Source organism: Hermetia illucens, chromosome 2 (genome assembly GCF_905115235.1).
Source record: "Hermetia illucens chromosome 2, iHerIll2.2.curated.20191125, whole genome shotgun sequence".
In the NCBI taxonomy this organism is placed as follows: Eukaryota; Metazoa; Arthropoda; class Insecta; order Diptera; family Stratiomyidae; genus Hermetia; species Hermetia illucens.
In genome coordinates this window covers 177,850,622-177,874,176 of record NC_051850.1, presented here as the reverse complement: position 1 = coordinate 177,874,176, position 23,555 = coordinate 177,850,622, and the positions used below count along the sequence as shown (strand labels likewise).

At 44.6% G+C, this 23,555-nt stretch overlaps 1 protein-coding gene across 1 annotated transcript in view; it reads left to right on the top strand.

The window, feature by feature from the left end:
* Positions 1-23,555, top strand: part of LOC119648754 (vesicular glutamate transporter 2) — a 57,635-nt gene that overhangs the window by 32,386 nt on the left and 1,694 nt on the right. The window contains exons 2-3 of the mRNA XM_038050578.1: positions 13,194-13,356; positions 23,213-23,516. Coding sequence (XP_037906506.1) covers positions 13,301-13,356; positions 23,213-23,516 — 360 coding nt within the window. The 5' untranslated portion in view covers positions 13,194-13,300. The remainder of the gene's footprint in view (positions 1-13,193; positions 13,357-23,212; positions 23,517-23,555) is intronic.

The following is a 23,555-nucleotide window of genomic DNA, read 5'->3' as shown; positions in this document are numbered from 1 at the left end:
TTTTAGGCGCGGGAGACTCGCCTTCATCCTTCTCCGTCTGCAGCTTTTCGTTAAGAAAGAGCTGCCAGCGGTCACCATGTGGAGGTGGAGATAGGGTTTGGTAGTAGAGCTGTTGGTGTTGGTTCAGCAGGCATTTCCCAGGTTTTATGCTCCATCGTGGGTACCAATCCACGTTTCGCCCTGGGACCACCATGCGAGTTTCCTACATGATTATCATTCGTGGGTTCTAAATAGCATACGATACGATAGTTGGGTAGTTGGAAAAGAGCTGAAACTAAAGCTAATTCCGTGGCTAATATATATTTCATATGATGATGTTAATTGGCTTTACAAACTATAGATAATAATTTTAGTTAAATTTAGTTCTATTAACTTTCTCATTGAGTTTCATCCATCTAATTCGATGCATTCAGTGCATTTACAGTAATCTACTTACAGTATCACAAATTTGCATCAATATTCCAACTTGCATGATGCCGCTCATTACATATATGTATTTCCCCCCTACTCGGATTATTATTAATGTATAATTTGTTTATTGTTTAACAGTTGCACCAGCAATTCGATATAAACGTTGCAAAAGTCGCATTAATCGTAATGGTGGCAAGGGCAACGAGAGAACCTAAATACTTAATTCTATGGAAAATGCACCTCAATTGCATGTAACCTGATGAGCACATGTTGCCAACCGTTCTGTTAAATTATCTCGCTTTAGTCGTTGACGATATAATTCATTCTACAATTGAGGTACGCGTGCGGAGGAGGCAATAAAAGATTCTAGATTGTGCTGAACATATGATTTCGAAATTATCCAGTCATGAGCGAGATTACTCTAGAAGATGACAGTCCACGCTATTTTGCACTTTTTTAAAAAACACGGTTCGAAAATATAATCAATGTTGATAAGCTATCTAACAACCACCTCATGCATAGATTACCATTGATAACGCTCTTCTATTTGCATTCGTACTTCACAGGTAATGGCAGTGTCACTTCAATTAAGATCTAAATATTGACACACGCAGAATTGAATAATAATATGAACCGTGTACCTCATGTGCCATATCCTCATGATTGCTCTGATTGTCGTCGGCATTCAGAAATAAAATTCTGTTTATATTTGAACAAACCATGGCTGACGGTTCAAACAAATTTACGGAATAAATGTTTGCTTAAGCAGAATTCAAGTATATGGTTATTAGTCCATATTCGATGTTTTTGATAACTCCATTTTCACGCACATGTTTTTTAATGTCTACATATCGCAGATGTCGTCAATAGTGGACTACAATAAAATTGAAGTACTCGTATGGGTCTAATTCACCCGTTACAAGGCGCTTCGCTAAGGAATTTATTAGTGGTAATTCGTCAAGTTTATTTATTGAATTACTATAATTAGACCGCGAAATTATCTTTTCTTGAAAGTTTATCGTTTATTGATCAAGCCTTTATGATAATTTGGCATTCCTGGTTCCAAGGTTAAGCAATCTTATTACAGAATGATTTTTGTGTTTCAAAATTAAGTAGTCAAAAAAGCTCAAATTTGTCAATGTAGTGTCTAAAAAGTGTATCTAGACGAAATGTTAACATTGACAATTTTCCTATCAGTTTGGAAGGTGCTAATTCAGACCACTTTTGTTGGTAATTGAAGTGTCCACCACCATCTGCGCACAGCCAAGAATGTCTACTGATGCTATTTTACATAATCTATATATATTCAAAATAATCTCGTGCTTTTCAGGTATACAATATTTATTTATATTAGGTTTCGTATGAAGAATTTTGACAGAATTGTCAAGTCGGAAGCCGGAAACTCGGCGCTTAAGGTATGAAAGCTTTTGTGTAATTCACATGCGAGAATGTTTTGTAACACGACATCATCAGTGTCTACACCAATTTTATATTTCACACCATTCGCCTTTACGTGATACGAAGATTCCATTGGGACCGACACGACATAACATAGCCCACAACGACAGTTTTGCCTATTGGGAACGCTGGGAACACGACACGACAGATTTGCTAACGCCCACTGGGAACGACGCAACAGAATATTACCTAGTGTATTTCCAAGGTAAACATATGCGTATATTCCTGTTTGCAGAATACTCTGCCGTCGTGCCACATAAATCTTAGCTAGGCAACTTTTCACTGTTAAATCATCCTAGCTTCCTCTTTGATTCTGCTCCTCCAGATTACTTGTTTCTTTTACTTTTACCACTTTTCCAGAGCGTTGCTATGCTTGCTCAAAAGCCAGCTCTTTCTCTGCCGTTGCACTCAAACAATAAGCACTATTGGATCCTTCATGATATTCACTCATGTATCCTCCTTACTTCTCAATTTTCTCCTATTTATCACTTCGCGTTCTTCGTAGTAATCATACCAAAAATTTTACCTTTTCCGTGTCCATTTATCCATTCATTCTGAGCCCTACAGCTTCCTGCGACGCTTCTTATAATTCCGTGTTAAGTACCTTCCTCTATTAGTCGCTTCTAAAAATGCGCATAAGTGTTAGGCTCATCAATTTTATACCTCGTCGAACCATTGCTTTCAAATCACTAAGCAAGTTATAAACTGTTATTAGATTCCCCGTCGTCCAGCATATGTCTGTTGCTCCCTTTGTCCTGAACGGTCTCAATTTCTTCTTGTCAATCGCTTCTCGCCACTTCACACTTTCCATCTATGACTTATTAACTCTTGAACCTTCATGTCCTCTGACTTTGCTCTGTCCTGGCAGGGGTGCTCATTCTGCTTACCAATTTGCTCCTCTTGTTCGTACCTTACGCATGGCCTCCTCCTGCCATTTATACACTTCCACTTATGACCTCTCCATGGTCTACTACTTCTCGGCAGTTTCGCTTCTCTTCTTTAGTCGCTTCTTGACTGATCACGTCTTGTGATTTCGAATATCCTTACTGGACTGCAATTTGTCAACTTCTTCCTGCCGTTTTGCTTGGTGCTCAGAGGTAGCGGTGAAGAAGACGGCAACCCTATCGGCCAAACCAAAACCAAATGGCTGAGGAGAACCTCCATAGTGGTGGCACCGGGAGACGCTGTATCGCATTGGCGTGCCGGCCGTGATGCTGTAGGTGAATGCTCCAAAGGCCTAATCAAGGCGATCAGACCCGAGTTTGCGCAGGGACTCATCTGAAGTGGCATTTGCCCACGAAACCTTACCAGGGGTATACTGGTACCATGGGAACCGAGATAGCTGGTGGACTCACATACTTCAGGAGAATTCCTGTTGTATGTGAGTACAACTCGGTTGTTTGCGGTTGGCCTCCTAGTGGGAGCTTCATGGGGGTTTTGGTTACGTTCAAGCGAACAGAGACCTTCGGGCCTCGGCGTGGTGTTGCGTTTCAACACGGGTGCCGAACTCCGTAGTTCAGCAGAGATTTAGGTAGGTGTTGCATCCACCAGTATGAATGCTAAGCCATGCACTTGGTATAGACTGGTACCGTTGTTTCTTGTCACAGCGAGGCTCTGATTGTGGTCACAAAAGTCTTAAGAAGACCGTGAGATTAAGTCTTCCTGACAGGTGCTCACGTAAAACCCTAGGGCTGACTCACTGCCGGTTTGTTTGTTGTACCATCTCTTCCCTCGGCTTTGGAATCTCATTGGGGTTCTCAGGCTGTATCACTTCCTTGTGTTTACTCATTTCTCGATACAAGGGCTTTTCATTCTGCTGCTCTACAACTACCTCTTGTCTTGTCTTTCCTGAGACCATCCTCCAAACACTTTGAACCTTCTGTTTACTGCACTGCTTCTTCCAGAATGCCTTTCACCTCCAACTTTCTCGTAAATTTCTTCATCTTTTCCTTCAAATCATTTGACCTCTTTTCCCCACTGTTCAGCATATGTCTGGAGGGCTCCCACGATTTTCTTCTTTTTTAAGGTTTTGTGTAAACACAAAACCTTATTAAAATCGGTTTACTGTCTGTCTATCTGTCTGTCTGTCTGTCTGTCTGTCTGTCTTTTTTTTTTTTTTTTGTTGAGGAGGTGGAAATCTTCAAAAAGACACTGGTCTGGACACACCAGCGTGTGGGATTTTTACCCACTAAAACCACCCCCGACTCCCTCCCTGCCCCGCGGAACCACCATAAGGTATTACATCACGGGGCGGAGTCAGCCCACTCTAGCTTTGTCACCTTTCTTCTATACGCGGCGCACGTGACCGCGTTTTTCTCCTCTCCTCTGCTTTTCGCAGTTTATTTTGGATAGATGCGATCATGGAGTTTACCGCATCCCAATTCTCTTGATGTGCTAGCATTTTCGGCACCAGATTTTCTGGTACCAGCACCTCCCCTAGAGCCTCCTCTAGATTCCTCCTTTCTTCCACAAATCTCGGACAGTGGAAGAATACATGCTCTGGGTCCTCTGGGACTCCATTGCAATTTGGACAATCGGGTGAGGTCTCCAATTTAAACCTGTGAAGGTATTGGCGATATCCTCCGTGCCCCGTGAGAAACTGGGTGAGATTATAATTAATCTCACCGTGTCGTCTCTCCAACCACTCCTTGATGGCAGGAATGAACCTGTGCGTCCACCGGCCCTTTCCCGAGCGTTCCCACCGCTCTTGCCATCTATTTATGGATCTCTCCCTTTCAGTCTTCCTCGTCCGCGATGAGGAAGAGGTTGGCTTTGCATTGTATATGTTCGCCATCTCATCTGCCAAGATGTCAATCGGCATCATTCCAGAGATGACGAATGCTGCATCATCCGAGACAGTCCTGAAGGCAGAGCACACCCTCAGGGCTGTCCTCCTGTAGACTGAACTCAGTTTGGTAGCGTTCCCTGACATCCACAACGCCTCCCTCCAAACTGGGGTTGCATAGAGCATGATCGAGGTCACCACCCTGGCTATAAGCAACCTAGAGGTATGCCGTGGCCCTCCAATGTTCGGCATTATCCTTGCCAGGGCCATACTTGCAGTGGATGATTTGTCGCAAACATACCGCACATGTTGCTTATAGCTAAGCTTCCTGTCTATCACCACTCCCAAGTATTTGATGGTCGGCTTGGAAGTGACGATATGATTCCCGATTCTAATACAGGCGTAATCTCTCTTCCGGCGCTTCGTGATGAGGACCGCTTCCGTTTTTTCCTCCGCAAGTGTCAGACCAGAGCTCTTTAGCCAACTTTTAACAGCACCGATTGCCTCACTTGAGTATAACTCAGCATCTTCGAGATGCTTTGCGACAACAACCAGCGCTATGTCGTCAGCGTAACCCACCACTGTGGCTCCCCCGGAAGGGGAAGATTAAATACATCGTTGTACATGATGTTCCACAGTAGTGGGCCCAATACGGAGCCCTGCGGGACACCCGCGGAAACAACGTACTCCTGGGGTCCGTCATCGGTGTCATACCAGAGCCTCCTTTCAGTTAAATAACTATCGACGATAGCAGCGAGGTAGGCGGGAATACCAACCTTCGCTAAAGATTTCCGTATTAGATTCCAATTGGCCGAATTGAATGCATTTTTCACATCCAGGGTTACTACCACGCAATATTTGCTGGTACTACCCTTTCCGTGAATTGCATCTTCGGCCAAGCCAGTAACCAATTTGATGGCATCAATGGTTGATCTGGCTTTACGGAACCCATACTGCCGATCCGAAAGGCCGCCTTGGCTCTCAACAACCGGGAGTAATCTATTGTAGATTACCCGCTCTAGCATTTTCCCCACCGTGTCCAGGAGACATATGGGTCGATATGACGATGGTTCACCTGGAGGTTTACCTGGTTTAGGCAGAAGTACCAACTTCTGCCGCTTCCATGCCACTGGAAATATCCCCTCGGACATGCACGCTTCGAACAACTCAGCGGTCTGGATTTCACGGCAAGCTTAAGGGCCTTATTCGGTACTCCGTCCAGGCCCGGCGCTTTGTTGTCTCCTATTCTACCGCAGATATCCAACAGCTCGTCTCTGGTGACTGGCGGAATTGCCGCCACATTCAGAGGTGGTTGGAATGTGTCGGTGCTCTCCTCTTGCTGGGGGAATAACCCCTGGATGATTTTTAGCAAGAGGGTGGGGCACGTGATCTGCGGAGATGAACGGCCTCTGAATCGTCCCATCACGATTCTGTAGGCATTCCCCCACGGGTTTATGTTCGCTTCTGAGCAGAGCTCCTTAAAGCACTCCCTCTTGCTTCGCTGCATGGCGAGCTTGAGGTTTTTGCGGGCTGCCTTATAGGCGCGCTCCTTTTGACCCTGTTCGACTCTACCTACCGCCCTCTGAGCCACTCTTCTGGCTCGGTGGCAGGCTGATCGAAGGCCGGTCAGTTCATCATTCCACCAGTAGTTTGGTCTTCTACTTGGGAATGAACACCTTCTAGGCATGGACGCATCACACGCTTTGGCAATGCATTGAGCCAGATGGACGGCTCTTTCCGTAGAGGTGCCTGCTTTATCAGGCTGATCTAACCACACCTCTATGAAGGTCTCCTCATCCAAAGATTTTGCAGACCAGCCTGAAATCTTTCTCGGTTTCGGGCATGATAGCTCTTTGGCCTGTGGCTCGACACATGTCTCAAAGAAGATTGCCTGGTGATCGCTGTGGGTGTAGCGTTCACTGACGCACCAGGACATACCACGCGCCAGCGAAGGGCTGACAAAGGTCAGGCCTACAACCGAGCCTGACCCCCCTTTCTGGAAGGTGTTTACAGCACCTTCGTTGGCCAAAACTATGTCCAACTGTGCAAAAGCTTCTAATAAACTGCGCCCCCTAGCATTTGATTCCCTACTACCCCACTCTAGGGCCCAAGCATTGAAATCACCAGCAATCACCTTTGGACTACGTCCCCTCGCGTCGAGAACAAGATTATCAAGCATTTGCTCGAATTCAGACAGTGTCAAACTTGGCGGGGCGTAGCAGCTGTATACATATACACCACTTATTTTCGCCCACACGAAGCCACTGCCTGCTTGACTTGCAGTACATTGTATGGCCTGTCGACCGCAAGCCCATATCGCCGCTCCCCCAGTCGAATCTTTGACCCATATGCCACCGTGACGGTGTCTATACGGTTCGCTTATGATGGCGATTTCCATCTCAGATTCGAACGTGGCCTGCTCAAGTAAATCCTGAGCGACCCTGCAATGATTGAGGTTTATTTGGATAAACCTCATTTTCTCATTGCAGTGAGCGCCTTCCTAAATTCCGGACATTTACCACTTCCGGCAATATGCCGGTTATCTTGTCCCTCTTTTACTTCGCACAATAGGCATTTGGGGTCCCTATTGCACTCTCTGGCAATATGACCTTTCTCCCCACACCTTCTGCATCGATCGGATCGATCAATGCTGCTGGTGCATGCCTTCGCGAAGTGCCCAAACATAAGGCATTTAAAGCACCTCTTCAGTGAAATTTGTTCCCTTAAACGGCAAACAACCCATCCAATCCGAACCCTTCCGGCAGCCAACAACATCTGTGCCGCCTCCGCTGGTACTCGTATTGTGGCCGTTTGAGTACCACCATAGGCTTTTCGCCAGCCCACAACTGACTCCTCGGTGAGTTCTTTCAACTTGAATTGCTCCTTCAAAGCAGTACAAATTTCTTCTTTCGATGTTACTTCATCGAGATCCTTACATTGAATATAGATCTCATGTTTTTGGGCACGCACTGCGGCATTCTCCCCAAGTGAGTTTTTCACTTGAGTGCGAAAGTCATCAGTTTTGCCCACGCTGGATCTTTTCAACTCGAACATGAGATCCCCTTTCTGGGTTCTTCGGATTCGGTTTACATTTCCGCTCAGATCTTTCAGGTCGGGATCCGCTTTGACCTTTTTGAGTATCTCCGTGTAGGACAGATTGCCCTTACTGGAGATAACAATTACATCTGGACGAGTTCGCACTTTTGCTTTTCGTTCCGCTTTTTTGTTGGTAACTTTAGTCCATCCATCGTTTTCGCTGGTCTTGGGCTTCGCAACGCTGGTCGAGTTTCCTAGATTCGCTGTACGGTTTCCTCCTTCTGGCCTGTTGGTGTTGGTTTTCAGGATGTCCTGTCCTCCTTTTTTTCTCTTAGGCGCCTGCTGATTATTTACAGGATCCCCCTCTTTTTCACGTACTCGCTTATTTCGCTGGAATTGGATGGTAGTACGGTTAGGCGTCACTTGGGTCGCTTGTGATACTGTTGGCACAGCGGGGTTCGGTGTGTCCTTATTATTCTTTTCCTCCTGTGATCTATTGTAGAGCACTCTAATAGCCCTCACCATATTCTTTATGGCTTGGTGCACGTTGTGCTTGTCGTTGATAAACTCGGACAGTTCAACTATTTTTGCCCCAAGCTGGGTGAAGGGTAATTCCTCCAGATCAGGACTCTGTTGCCTATAAGTCCCGGCAGGGTTACCCCTTTTACACGGTCCTTCACTTTTGGCGTTTGTTGACCTTGCCTGTACTTTGTCCTTCATCGTCTTTGGCATTGGTGGAGATCTCAAAGTTGATGAGCTTCTTTTGAATGGATCCTTATCTTGTTCCTGGAGCACCTCTTGCTGTCGCGCATCTTGAACATATGCGGTGGGCGTTGTTACAGTTTTTGTCGTCCAACGATCCATCTTCAGTTCATCCTTGGTTGTTCTTGCTACTGGTGTTCTCGGTAAGGTCGTACTTCGCTTGAACACTTCCTTCTCCAGATCCAAATCACTTGTAACATTATATGCCAAGGTGGCCAAGTTGTCCACCGCCGAGGCACTGCGGTCGAGGGATATCGACGACCGGGAGCCCGCTTGCTCACTCCCAAAAGCCGCCGGTACTGGGGTTCCGAGCCCCTGCACCGTAAGTTTACTCCTTCTCTCGTCTTCCATGGTGGTTTTATGTTCTGGGTATCCTTCCCATAGCCATTTTGGTCCGCGCACCAGAGATGAGCAAACACTAGTCCATGCACAGTCAGAAAAGAAAAGTGCATGAACACATATTTACACATCAATAGGTATGCCCCTATCCGCCACCTGGGGTCGCGCCTGATGGGAGATCTGGCCACTCCTCACAGGCTGTCTGTCTGTCTGTCCGTCTGTCTGTCTGTCTGTCTGTCTGTCTGTCTGTCTGTCTGTCTGTCCGTCACACGCATTTTTCTCGGAGACGGTTGCAGCGATTGACACCAAATTTGGTGGAAAGCTGGGAACTGTGAACGCTCACGCATACAGTGAATTACATCCTTTAATGACGAATTTAAGGGAGGGTCCCCATACATGCAAAAGGGGGGTGTAAATTTTTTTTTCATCAAATATAGTCATGTGGAGTATCAAATTAAAGGTCTCGGTTAACACGGTCGAACACGGTCTTAGTTTTGACATTTGTTGAAAAGGTGGGGAGGGCGGGGGGTTGAAAGTGACCATACCTTTACGGGGGCCATTCTCAGAGACTACCAAACCGAAAAATCTGAGAAAAATCAAGAGGCTGCCACTATATGGTGCCTGGTTTCCGAAATACCTTCCACACTGATATCTGCACAAATAAAGTTAATAATAGTATATTACTATAATTTTTAGTAATTCGCTGCAAGACCCCCCTTAAGTTCATGCTAGGACCACGAAATTTCGCAACAATATAGGATATAACATAGAGCATGATCTTACCAAGTTTGGTGGAAATCGCACTATTACTAACAAAATTATAATACGTCAAAGTTGTCGCTTCTTTGCTAATTCAAGACTATGAATGTCAATATCATCCGAAAGTGGATATTCTCACATAATATATGCATATATTACGTGCTACGTACTAAGAAATACACAAAACCTTTCGTGCCTGAAGCGTCCAGCTTCCGGTTTCCCGACTTGTTTTTAACTACTTCCGTCAATTCTTCTAGTTGCTTGCTTGATTTCTCTTGTTGCTTTCCAGATTCTTCGAGTTACTTTCTAGATTCTTCTATAAATTTCGCCTGCCTTTCGTCTTGTTGCTTTCTAGATTCTTCCATTCTATATATAGCTTGGATTATAGCTGTTGTGTCGTTATTCTTTACCGTGGACGTTCCAGCTATTTCCTAGCGACCTTCCATAGGCAATGTCGGCTCACATTGGAATTCACGGTCGTCGACATTAACACCTCGCCACTCCAAGGCTTCGCGAAATCTCCTGTGTAACTCGGCTTTAGTTCCCGTCGTAGGGAGCTCTAACGCTAACAGCTCCCTTTTCAGCTGCTCCACTTTTAAACCCTGGAATTGAACCATCCTGACTTACGCAATCCCACCACTGCCACCAATTATTGCCAATTTGCTTTTTCGTAATCGCATCGCTGTCACCAATCGTTACGTTCTTTCTTTACGTAATCGTATGTAGTTACGTTACTTGTTTCAAGTAGAGTCCTATCACTGGATTGCATAGCCATTGTACCAGACGAGCGGCTCAGAGAGCAATAGGTAGGATTGACTAGGAGGTGAATCAGCGAGCTTACAGGGAAGCCCGAAGAAACCTGAAGCTGGCTATACAGTGAAGCAAGAAAGACTGCTTCAAGTGACTCTGCGCAAAGGCAGATATAGATCCATGGGGAGCGTTTACAAGGTTTTGATAGGGAGATTTAGAGGTCAGGCAGCTTCACAAATTACATGTCCCGATTTTCTACTGATTTTAGTTCAGGGTTTGTTCTTTCAAGGGAACACAACAGGCTACAGTCTACAGACATCTTTAGATGTGGCTGTAATACATCCAATAATGACGGAAGAATTTCTGGAGATTTGCGGCTGGGACGCGCGGACTCGACGGCATACGAAACAAAGCCCTTAAGCTAGGAGCTAGGATGGGATCTTTCTTGAGGCATGGAAAACTCAAAGGCTAGTGTTGTTGCCTAAACCTGCTAAGCCTCCTAGTGAACCATCTTCCTGCTGGTCTATATGTCTATTGGACACTATGGGGAAAATGTTGGAGAGAATAATCTACAACAGAATGCTCCCGACTGTAGAAAGCCTGGGAAGCTTATCAGACCGACAATTCGGTTTCCGCACGGCCAGATCAACGGTTGACGCCGTCAAACTGGTCACTGGGTTAGCTGAAAATGCAATGCACGCAAGGAAGTCATTGGCGGCGATTGGTGTACCCTATTACTTAACTGCGCTAGTCGACAGCTATTTAACAGATAGAAGGCCCTGGTGCGACACAGACAATGGAACCAAAGAATACATTGTCTTTGCGGTGTTCCACAGGACTGTCCTGGAACCGCTATTGTGGAGCATTATGTTTCACGATGTCCTCGACGTCCCAGTTGCTAGCGAGGCCACAATAGTAGGTTACGCCGATGACATAGCGGTGATTGTTGTTGCAAAAGATCTGACGGATGTGGAATTATATTCACCCGAAGCAATTACTGATATAAAGAAGTGGCTGAAAGATGCAGGTCTTCCACTCGCAGAGGATAAAGTAGAGGCGGTGCTTATCACGGAGCAGTGAAAACAGACCACTGCCCGTATCAGAATAGGGAATCATATCATCACTTCAAAGCCAGCAATTATATACCTTGGAGTGGTGATAGATGTGAGGCTGACTTCCAAGCAGCAATTAGAAAATGTTTGCACCAAGGCGTTCAATGTTAGCATGGCATGATGATGCCAAATATTGGGGACTCGCGATGCACTCATAGACTGATTATAACTATAGTGGCGAGCTCTATACTGCTTTACGCAGCGCCAATTTGGCTAACTTGCATACCGCATGCAATGCTCAAAAGATGAGCGCGGTGTATAGAAAGACCGCCCTAAAAGTGTGCTGTGGATATAGAACCACATCGGACGAAGCGGCCTATGCAGTAGTTAGAATGATGCCTATCGACATTTTGGGCAATGAGATGGAACCTATCTAGAATGGACCCGGTTCTTCCTCTGATCGGGGAATGGAAAACCCCGAAATGGAGGAATCGTGAAGCAGGTGGCAGCAATTGTGGGAACAGGCGAAAAAGGGTCGATGGAGCCACAGATTTTTTTGTGAATAAAACACACAATTCCAAGGGAACCATAATAGTTATTTGATTCAAAATATTTTCCATCGCTTTCTACACATGTTGTCCACCTTTCTGATAATTTTTGAATACCACGTCAGTAGAATTGACTGTCTTTAAAGGTGAACCACTCAGTGAGCCATTTCTGCAAATTTTTGTCGGAGTCGAAGTACTTCTCAGAAAGTGCGTAGCCCAAAGAGGCAAAGAGGTGGTAATCCGATGGGGCCAGATCTGGTGAGTAAACCGCATGGTTAAGGGTCTCCCACTTGAGTTTTCTCAGCGTATTGCGAACGACTTTCGACTTATGCGATGGTGCATTGTCGTGGAGCAAAATCACTTTCTTCTGGTTTCTTGATATTCTGGTCGGTTCTTCGCAATCGCTCGGCTCAAATCTTTCATTTGTTGTTTGCAGCGAACGGCGTTCACAGTTTCATCAGGTTTCAGCAGTTCAAAGTAGATCACATCGGTCTGGTCGCACCATATACACAGCATGACCTTCCGATCATAACGATTTGGTCGTGCCGTCGATGTCGATGCTTCACCTGGACTCATCCACGATTTGTTGCGTTTAGGGTCCTTCAAGGAAATCCACTTTTCGTCACCCATAACAATACGATGGAGAAAAGACTTTCTTTTGTACCGTTGAAGCAGCATTTCACACGTCACTTTTCAGTTCTCCATTTGTCTCTCGGTCAGTTCATGTGGCACCCACTTTCCACACTTCTGAATTTTTCCCGTGGCTCGCAGACGTTTCAAAATTGCTTGCTGTTGAACTCCCAACGTATCTGCAAGCTGTCGTTATGTTTGCGTGTTGTCTTCATCCAATGATGCTTTCAATTCGGCGTTATCAAACGATTTTCGCTTGCCGGAGCATGCGGCGACGCTCAGGTCGAAATCTCCATTTTTGAATTGTCAAAACCACGTTTCACATGTTGGCAGTGTTAATGCACGATCGCTATAAACTTCCACAAGTGCACAGTGGCTCTTGGACACTTTTTTTCCTTGATTGAACATGAAAAGCAATGCATGGCACATATGCTCGAAATTCGATAGGTACGCCGACATTTTTCACGCGCAATAAAAATTTGCTAGAGGAACTTTTTGGGGAAACGTCGACGCAGATTAACAGAATGGCTGGTATGTGCGTCCAACAGCGACACAAAACATAGAATGCCATCTATCGGAAAAAAACGGAAATTAATTAGGAGTACACCTGGTACTTTCGTCTGGTTCTCTTATAATCTAAAATATTTTTTGTTTTTGTTTCAGATATCTGCAATAATGAATGTAATGAATTTAATAACCAAAGTTTGAAAAAGAGGATATACATCTATTTCCGGGACACTATTGCAAAACCAGGAACTTAACTCTATAAAATGGCAAACCCAACAGATAACAAACTGAACGGACAGCAATTGGACGTGGCAAAAACGTAAGTACCTATAATCAGATATCACTTTCCATGAATTCCATCTTGTGCATAAGATCGAATGAGTAGTTCCAGGAAGTTCCTGGAAACTCCCCCTCTCTTCAAGAGAACTCTTAAACTCCTAAAACCTGTTCTATTATTCCTGCCCGCTGGTCCTAGCCCTTTGGTATCACTCGTGAAGAAAACTTGTGTTATATTTTTGGGATAACTGCCAAACCTAATCTTTTAGAACAGATATATCTACACATTTAAAGATTTGAAAATTGTAGCACATATCACAGTTTACAACCAGAATTGCTTCATTATTTCGTCTTCAATATAAAAGCCTCAAGTTAACCACGCTGGGACTTGTTTTGTAGGTTGATTCCGGGTCTTTTGAGCCATTTTACAGTGAATGGACGTCCACAGCTTTTTTATATTAAAATCACGAGCAAAATGCATGGCTCTTCACGACGTTGTTTCGAAAGGTCAACACACGAAGGTCTTCTTAATTGGGCATAGTGACTTGTGCCAACCTCTGCGCAGTGAAAGATAGTAAGTTTAGGTGGAAGTATCTGAAAAGACGGGAGCGATATACGGTCAGTTTGGGTTCAGAACAAATCGAAGTATCTTAAAGTTTTCCTAACTGATGTCGTTGCACAATTCGTATTTATTGTATAAAGTCTGGGAATAATTTAGTATTAAATTACGAATTGCTCAATATCTAATTACGAGTGTTCTCCTCATGCGCGATAGTATGGGAGCACTTTTGAGGTATTAGATAGGCTCTTAAGCCTCCAAGGTGCGGTTATTGGTAGAAATGTGCATTTAGATAGATAAATAGATCGATCTATTATTAAAAAATTAAAACATTAAGATTTATACGCAACACCTATAATTAAAAAAAAGCCATCTTAAAATCAGGTTCTACTCTTCCTGTGCCGGTCACATGATTTTACACACGTCATACACACGGAACATTGTTGCTGGACGAAATATGGAGACTACAATTCTCAGCCGAATCTATGCGTTCAGGAAGCTAATCTCAAAGAACAATTTCATCTAAAGGTTACCACTCTCAGTGAAGCTGTTATAAAAAAAAACTACAACTTATTAATCTTATTATCCACTACTTATGAATGTATCTGGTACTTGAAAGTAAGAGTGGTATTGTGGAATGCTTTGTTGTTCTCCTTGAATGGTGCAGGCTCCGATTGGAGACCATTAATCGCTGATACCATTGCGACTTCCAACTGAATATACGCACGCACGGGAAAATTGGCCGTTGCTAAACCAAGAAGCAAAGTTTGTTTGCGATGGAAGATAATGGAATTTGAATTTATTATGCAGAGAACTGATCAGGTTTGCGGTCAATAAGAGATTTATGTGAAGTTATAAGCACGGGTACATATCATGTTGCTAGGGTGGGAAAGACGCCGAGTGATTTCCCGAAGAAAACCAAAACAGTAAGACTTCAATGGGGGTATTTTAATCCGCAAAGGTATTCTATTGAGTTATAAGTATTAGAAATAAGTGCGCGTGGAAAATAGAAGGAATTCGTATTATGGAGCTCTTTACGATAAATTCGGATGGAACCTATTTTGTTTGAGGATTGAGGGAAGAAACTCTCTCTATGTTACAGCCTACATTGCTGCTTTTGTGATTCTAAGAGGAACTTTAAAGGGAAGGGGGGGGGCGTTTGCAATATATAACTAAAAATTATAGTAATATACAGAGCCTCGACACCATATAGTGGCAACCTCTTGATTTTTTTCAGATTTTTCGGTTGGACAGTTCCTGAGAATGGGTCCGACAAAGAAATGATCAATTTCGACGCCCCGCACTCTCTACCTTTCCATAAAATGTCAAAACTAATACCGGCTTGGGAAAGTACTAACCGAGACCTTTCATTTAATACCAAACACGACTATATTTGTTGGAAAAAACTTTACACCCCCTTTTGTATGTATAGGGACCGCCCTCTCTTAAATTCGAGAAAGAATCGGTGAACATTCACAGTTCCCACCTTTCCACCAAATGTGGTGTCAACCATTTCCGAGAAAAAATGCGTGTGACAGACAGACAGTTTTACACAAAACCTTAAAAAGGCATCTTGACCGGTCCAACAAACGGGACTAAAAGTTCAGAAGGAGAAAAACATGTGTCCAAAGTGGGAATGCCGGCTAGAGTAGCGAAACCGAAAGAAAGTAAAAACGGTGGTTGGGCTAATGTCGTAAACAAAAAAGGAGCAGAAAGCTAAAGGTGCGAATTGGTCCGGAGGCAATTGTAATCTCCAGGAAAGGAAAACTATGATATGCGGAGATACTGAAAAAGGTGAAATCTGGCCCCGACTTAAAAGACCTACGCGGAAATGTCAGCAAAATGCGTAGGCCCCAGAAATGGGATCGTATGTTTGAGCAGAAAAAAATCAGCATGGGAAAAACTGACGGCTTTCGTAACCAAGTTATAAACTCACTTGTTGAGAATGTCGTGGTTCGTCCCGAAAACCATGAGATCTATATACAGTGCAAGGATCTCGATGAGGTAACATCCAGAGACGAGATCTGCGCTGCCTTGAAGAAACAATTCAAGTTGGAGGAATTCAGGGAAGAATCTATAGTGAGCCCAAGAAAAGCTTGTGGTGGTACTCAAACCACCACAATTCGAATGCCAGTGGAAGTAGCGCAGAAGTTGTTGGCCGTGAGGAACGTTCGGATTGGATAGGTTGTTTCCTGACTAAGGGAATATATTCTCTAAAGAGGTGCTCAAATGTCTAACTTTGGTCACTTCATGAAGGCATGTACCAGCGGCATGTATCGATCGGTCCCAGAGTACCCGCCGCACGAATTCTTCCAATGTCCCAGGTTCGTCGAAGAAAGGAGGGCCTAGAGGAAACACTTGGTGAAGCGCTATCACCAACAAAAAAAATCACACAACCAGACTCCCCCAGGCCAGAGTCTTTTGAAGAATTCCACCTCCTTAAAAAAGACAAATATTCCTTCTTTATCTACTCTAAATTGTTGCCTCCTGTTTATTCCTTCTTTTTTGTTTTTAACTTGTTTTTCTCGTTGATGATTGGTCCAAAAGTATTTGACAATTAATCAAAAAGAAGGTCGCGGTTCAAATCTCACTGGTGGCAGTGCAATTTGTATCGTGATTTGACGTCGGATACCAGTCGACTCAGCTGTGAATGAGTACCTGAGTCAAATCAGGGTAATAATCTCGGGCGAGCGCAATGCTGACCACATTGCCTCCTAGTGTACCGTTACGGTCTTGAATGAAGTGCTCTAACACACTTCAAGGCCCTGATCCAACATGGATTGTTGCGCCAACGATAATTATTTTCCGAGTTATCACAATCTCAGCAGATGCCGGATTTTACCTAATACTAGCACTAAGTGCCAAGCATTTAGGCTCGGACGATCCTACCTACTTAAAAACTAAAGGGGCACTGGTGGTGGTGGCCGGTGGTAGGTCAGTGGGAGAATCCATCAAGTACTCCCCGCAACATCGAGCACGTATGCAGAATGGTGTACTTCTGCATGGTTTGAACCAGACTGTGCGAAACTCCCAGGGCATCAAGGGATGCCGTGAGGGATTTAGGTACAATACCTGTAGCTGACAATATTATGGCAACTACAACCACCCGCTCGAGACGCCGAATTTCTTTGATTTCCCGAGCCAATGGCTCATAGTTCACCTTCTTCTCCACGTATTTCCGTTCAATGTTGCTATTATGGGGGATAGCAACATCAATAATATACGCAGAGCGACCCGTCTTGTCAACTAACAGTACGTCAGGCTTGTTGTGTGCGGTATGGCGATCAGTCAGAGCTTGCCGGTCCCAATATATGTTGTAAGCAGAACTATCAAGTACTGCTTGCGGCTCATATCGATAAATCGGACATGTTCCCGTGATCAGCCCATGCTTTTATGCAAGGTTTTGATGGATAACCTTACATGCAGCATTATGCGTGGTGATGTATTGCACCGGTGCCATAACAGTACAGCCAGAAATGAGATGGTCCAACGTCTCTAACGCCCAACCACACATTCTGCACTGGTCGTTCTCCACCCGCTCTTTCATGATGAGTTTTCTATAAGCTCGGGTGGCGACCACGCCATCCTGAATGGCACACATAAATCCCTCCGTCTCAGCAAAGAGCTCCCCAGCACACAGGCATCTGTTCGACAAATGCAAAACGACAAATGGCTGCCAAAGACAATTCACGAGGCCTCTTGATTTTTTTCAAATTTTCGGTTGGACAGGTTCTAAGAATGGCCCTGTTAAATAAATGCTCCCTTTCGACCGCCCGAACTGCCCGCCTTTCCAAAAAATGTCAAAACTTCGGAAAGTGCTAACCGAGATCTTTTATTTGATACCCCACATGATTATATAATATTTGATGAAAAAAAATTGACAACCCCCTTTTGCACGTGTGGAGATCACCCCTTTGTGAGCGTTCACATTTTCCACCTTCTCACCAAATTTTGTGTCAATCGTTGCCGCAGTCTCCGAGAAAAATGGGTGTTATGGACGGACAGACAAACAGTAATCCGATTTTAATAAGGTTTTGCTTTACACAAAACCTTAAAAAGGCTCAAGTTACAAAAAAGTGGAGCTAGTAAGAACGGTTCAAACTGCCGATGAAACTCACGTAGCCATAACTAGGAACTAGTTTCCACAAGTACAATGCGGAAGCGTGGGGAAAGGTGGCACCTCGAAAAAAGGGGGATCGGAGAAAGATAAGACGGGAGGTTATCATCATCTGCAAACGAGGGGGATTCGCTGACATTCTCTAGGAGGTGAAGACAGACCCAGAACTCACAAAGGTAATGTAAGCCCCATTAGATTGTCCCAGAATTTCGACAGATTTTAAAACAAGAAGACAACATAGGTGACACCCTGACGAAGATCATTATAGTCTGCGGGGATATAGATCAGATCACCATGAAAAAGGAAGGTCACTAGAATTTTGGAAAACTAGTTCGACCATATCGTGGTGAGAATGTTAAGAAAAGTTTACGGCGAAACACAAACTCAGTAGGGAGAGTAAGAATAGGGTGGAGTGATATTGCGAAGGCATGCACCAGTTCGAATGGAAGGTAGAAGCAATGTAAGAAATGCGCAGCACAAGGCTATATCAGGAAGGAGGATAGGGCGCACCAAAATTTCCAACTGTTGAGAAGGAGGGTGAAAACTGGCGGCACATTGCAGGCAGTAACAGGTGACTCGAGTATAGGAAAGACTGCTCTCGCAAAGCCGTCAGCAAAGATATCGAAGGTCGAAAATTACAACAGAGAATCTTAATGCGATTTTTTTGGGCCGTGTTCAGCTTTTTTTTCTTAACACATTCAATTTATTTTGTTTGATTTTGCTACAGGTAGTTTATGACTAAAATTAATACTAGACTTATCTCTAACAGCTTAACTTTACCTAGAGACTAACATTTTGCTTAATACTAGACTTAATTTACGGTGGTATTAATTTATCATATGGCTAATGCTATAGAGGGGAAAGTCAGGAAAAACCCCTCTTATGTTGTTGTTTGTTCGTTGGATAATTGTGTTGCATAAATGGATGGAGGAAGGATACATACAGGGGAAGGTGGTGTTATTGGGCGGTGGAGTAGACGAGGCCAGGGCGATGTCGATCGTATGGGCGGTTGAATATGATCATCTTCCCGCCGCGATAACTGCTATTTTGGGAGGAAAGGGTTAGGAGGTCTGAAGGGAGGGGATGGTCGGTATGTGGGGTTAGTGTTATGGCTGCGTATGTGGGAGTAAAACTGGATGAGGTTGTTTTCATGGGCTTGACATTTGATGAGGAATTTGGTTAGTGAGGTAAGAAGGATCTGGTCTATGCGGGAGCACTTTACCTCGTCGTAGACAGCTTGGTTGGAGTGGATATTGGACTGGGAAAGGGAGAGGCGGAAGAACCTCCTTTCGCGTACCCGAAGGCGCTCCATTTGAGCTGAGGAGACGTCACACCATGCGACGAATCCATATGTAAGGGGAGGATGGCGGAGTCTTTCTTAAGGATGGGCCATAGGGTTTTTAGTCCTGTTAGGGTCTTTGACATGATGGAATTTACTTGGGGTATGGGTGATAGGCGGGTATTGAGGGTTATTCCCAGGTATTTAGTGGATTGGACGGAGGGAATGGTGGAAGGTCCGATCTTGATAGTGAGGTTGCGGGTGTCGGCCAGCATCTTGCGGGTAAAGGTGGCTCTACCGCGGAAGACGACGGCTTCGCTTTTGCAGGGGTTGAGTAGGAGTTTCCAGGATTGGAGGAATTTGTTGAGGGTTTGGATTGAGGTATTGATGCGGTTTTGGGCGAATTGTATTCTCCGGGAAGAGGTGTAGAGGATCAAGTCGTCAGCGTATTGGATGGCTTTGACTGCTTGGGGGGAGTTGGTAGGGTGCTGGAGTGGGATATCGGCGGTGTATAGGGAGAAGAGGGTTGCTGACAGAACTGAGCCTTGGGGGATGCCTGCGGGTGGACTGTAAGGGTCGGACAGGGTATCGTGGATACGGACTAAGGATTGGCGATCAGACAGGTAGTTAAGGATGAGTATGCATAATTGTGGGTGGAATTTGAAAGTGTGGGAGAGTTTGTAGGTGAGGCCGTCGTGCCAGACCGCATCGAAGGCTTTCTGGATATCGAGGAGGCAAGCTGTGGTTGGGATGTTGTTGTTTAGTTGGGATAGAATGTCGGTTTTGAGGACTAGGAGGGCATGTGAGGTGCCGTGGCCGCGCCTGTTTGCAAACTGGAAGGGGGGGATAATGGCGTGGTCGGTGATGTGTTGGAGCATGATATCGTGGATGACGTGTTCGAAAATTTTCGATGTCACGTTGAGGAGGGAGGTGGGGCGGTAACTGCCCGGGAAAGCTGAAGGCTGGTCCTTTTTTAGGATTGGGACGATGTGAGCTCGTTTCCATGGGGTGGGAAAGTGTGCAGAGAGGAGGCATTGATTGAAGAGTTGGGCGAGAAAGGGGCTTAGGGTTTTGACAGTGTTCAGCTCAAAGCGGTCGCGGGGATAGAAACGTGGGACTCGCAAATGTCAGAACCACATACACTCTCAGAGGAAGAGAACTATGTTCCATAGCGGAGGTGACATACGAAAGTCTCCGGAAGCGACAGTCGAGGGGAGCTGCGAGGCCGGCTAAAATATCGATTTACAAAAGCAAAGAACTCAAATATGTAGTTGTGTGATGATGACGATATAAATACTTGGGGTAAGGATTACGTGCTGGTAATGAAAAATCTGCACAGATCAACTCAGGTGACCTGCCCACGTCTTTTGAAAAAGATGATTGCCACTTTGTTTTTACACCACCAGAACAGATAATGGCAAACGATTGATGCAGGTCAACGAGTGCGTGGTGTTTCCAGTAACTAAGAAATATTCTGTAGGATCGGCGGAAACAAGGCCCCTGGTTTGAATGACATTCCTTACAAAAGATAGAAAACTCCCAAAATATGTATTTGAAGTTGGTTCTGAGGCTATGAACAACTGCGTTGTTCTACGAAAGTCCCTGCGACTGTCGGAAAATTAATGGTGGCGTGATCTTCACCTCTTGAACGCATGACGTGTTGAATATCGGAGGTGAACTAGCCGATAAGGTCAGTGTCGTAGGTGGCAAGGGGACGCTTTATTGGACTTCTGCTTCAAAGCAAAAGGTAAGTGATCTATAGTCCGCGAACACTTTGAGCGCTGCGAAGTACGTGGCTAGTCACTCACGATCGAAAGTTTTGTAGTTCCGTTGAGCGGTGTTCAGCTGATTAGCAAAGAAGCTGAACGGTTGCCAGATTTCAGCTTTTGGTGAACGGCAGCACCAACGACGATGTATGAACCATCGATGAATACTGCTGAGGGAATGCCAGAAGTGTAGTTTCTATTAGTTGTTGCTTGGTGGTCCAAAACGCTTGGGCAGACCACATAATCAGCCAGTAGTCTTTGGTCATCGACCCGGACAAGTAGGCGTTAAGTGTCGATTGATGGGGGCAGTCTTGGGCAAGAATCGACCGCAGAAGCTTAACATGCTCCTTCTCTGATGCTTAACCGTTTCCGGAGGCGGTATTTTTTAATAAGTGCGCGAATGCGTAGTTCGGCAACGTCTTCAAAAACGATGAAAAATCTGTTTGACGTAGAGGATGAAATTCTTTGGACTTGTGGTGTAGGTCCACTAGCAATCCATAGTATCATATGCTGCTGCTGACTCAATCTACCTGCCAGTTACCATACGTGCGAGGAACCGACTTGCACGAATTTTATTGATTGCGGTGTTAAATTATGATTCCGGAATGCGGAATGAATTGAGACTTCAGCTCCATATCAAGAGGTCATCATTTGTGAAGCGACATAGTGTTGCATTTAGGGTAGCCGTCGCTAGAGGTCCTGGAAAATTTAGCTTTTGACGACAATGTGCAAGTGTTTTTGACGCCCTACTACCGGATCGACCTTTTCCAGTGACGGATCTAGATGGTGATCTAGCCTCGCTTCCCAAACGCACAGCACATGCTGCTTCTATCAATTTTGAAATGATGGCTGATAACGCGGCCACTGTTTACTGTATCTAAGGCACATGACTTGACCTATTACGAGACACCTCGCCAACCATGATTCGAGTGTAGAGCTCAAGAATTCAGTATGTGGTGATGCTCAATGTGTCCAGAGTCCCCGCATTCGCACATGCCCGGATGTCCTGTATGCTCTGCGTGAGTCCCTGAAATCACAAAGACTGTGACAGCTCGGTGCCGACCTTGTCACTACTCAGTTACTCCATTTCACCCAGCATTTGATATTTGTCCTTTTGGGTGGTAACCCTTGAAATACAGCAGTGTCGAAAATTCGCTTGTACTTTTATCCACTTCCCGGCACTAGCAATTAGTCGAAGAAGTCTGTTTTCTGCTGATTTGTTTCCAATTTAAGTGGTTCTTTTCTTGTTGCAACTTTTCTTTCTTGTTGAGGGTATAAGCCCCGGTTCGCAACGCAAGCAATGTACCACCCTGGTATTTGGAGAAGCGTACCAGATGTAAATGTAAACGCCAACTATTTTCACCTTAACAACCATGAAACCCCAGGAATTATGCATCATTTCTTTAGTGGCTTGATTTTTACATGCCAAAGATAGAACAGACGTCGCCGTGTCTGTTATATCTTTGGCGTAGGTCCCGCTATTATTGCGGTAAGGCTGATGACTTTCGCTTTGATTTAATTCCCATAAACGGTCTGTGAAACCTGGTCAGGATCTATTTCGCAATGATTGACATTGATTTATACAAACTTTATTTTTTTATTGCACATTGATGGAGGTGCCACTTGCGTCATCTTTCTGGCGTTTGCTTTCCTCGCGATTTTTTTTTATCCCTGGCACTGTTGTACAGAAATCTAATAGCTCTGACTATGTTTTTGATGGGTCGGTGTACATTGGGTTTGTCTTTTATGATTTCGGACAACTGAACTAATTTGGCCATATTCGGGCGTGTTCTTTTGCCTTGTTTTCTATTTGTGTACCTCAATATTTAGAGTTTTCCTAGACCTTCAGGGACCTCCATCTTCTCCCAGCTTTAACATCAGAGGAGATCATTAAGCGATCATTAAGCTTCTTGATATTGCGCTAGTACCCGAAGTATCTCTCGACCAGGATGAAGTCTCCCTACTCCGAGCTGACAAATGCCCCGCCTTTATGGCATTTCAGCACTTGTAGCATTAGATTGATCCATCTGGAAGTGATTCACCACCTCCAAAACCTTCCGTAACCGAAAAGAATTTCGATGACATCTTTCAGGTCAAAGTATCTTTCCTCACTTTTAATATTATTCTCTTTAAATTGGATTTAAATAATCTTAACATAATTTCCTTCCTCCATTTTAGAGAAACACTTGCAGAAGCGGAACCTCTGACATGGAAATTTTGGAAGAAACGCCGTTATGTCGTCGTCCTGATGGCGTTCTTTGGATTCTTCAACGTATACGCACTTCGGGTAAACCTGAGCGTTGCCATTGTGGCGATGACAGAAAATCGCACAGTCGATCATGGAAATGGTACAATCACATACGAACAAGATTTTCCTTGGGACTCAACACAGAAAGGACTCATTTTGAGCTCCTTCTTCTATGGCTACATTTTGACTCAGCTTGCCGGTGGCTATCTGGGATCACGTATTGGAGGACATCTTGTAAGTATATTTTGATTTTCTAGTAAATGATATGTGTTT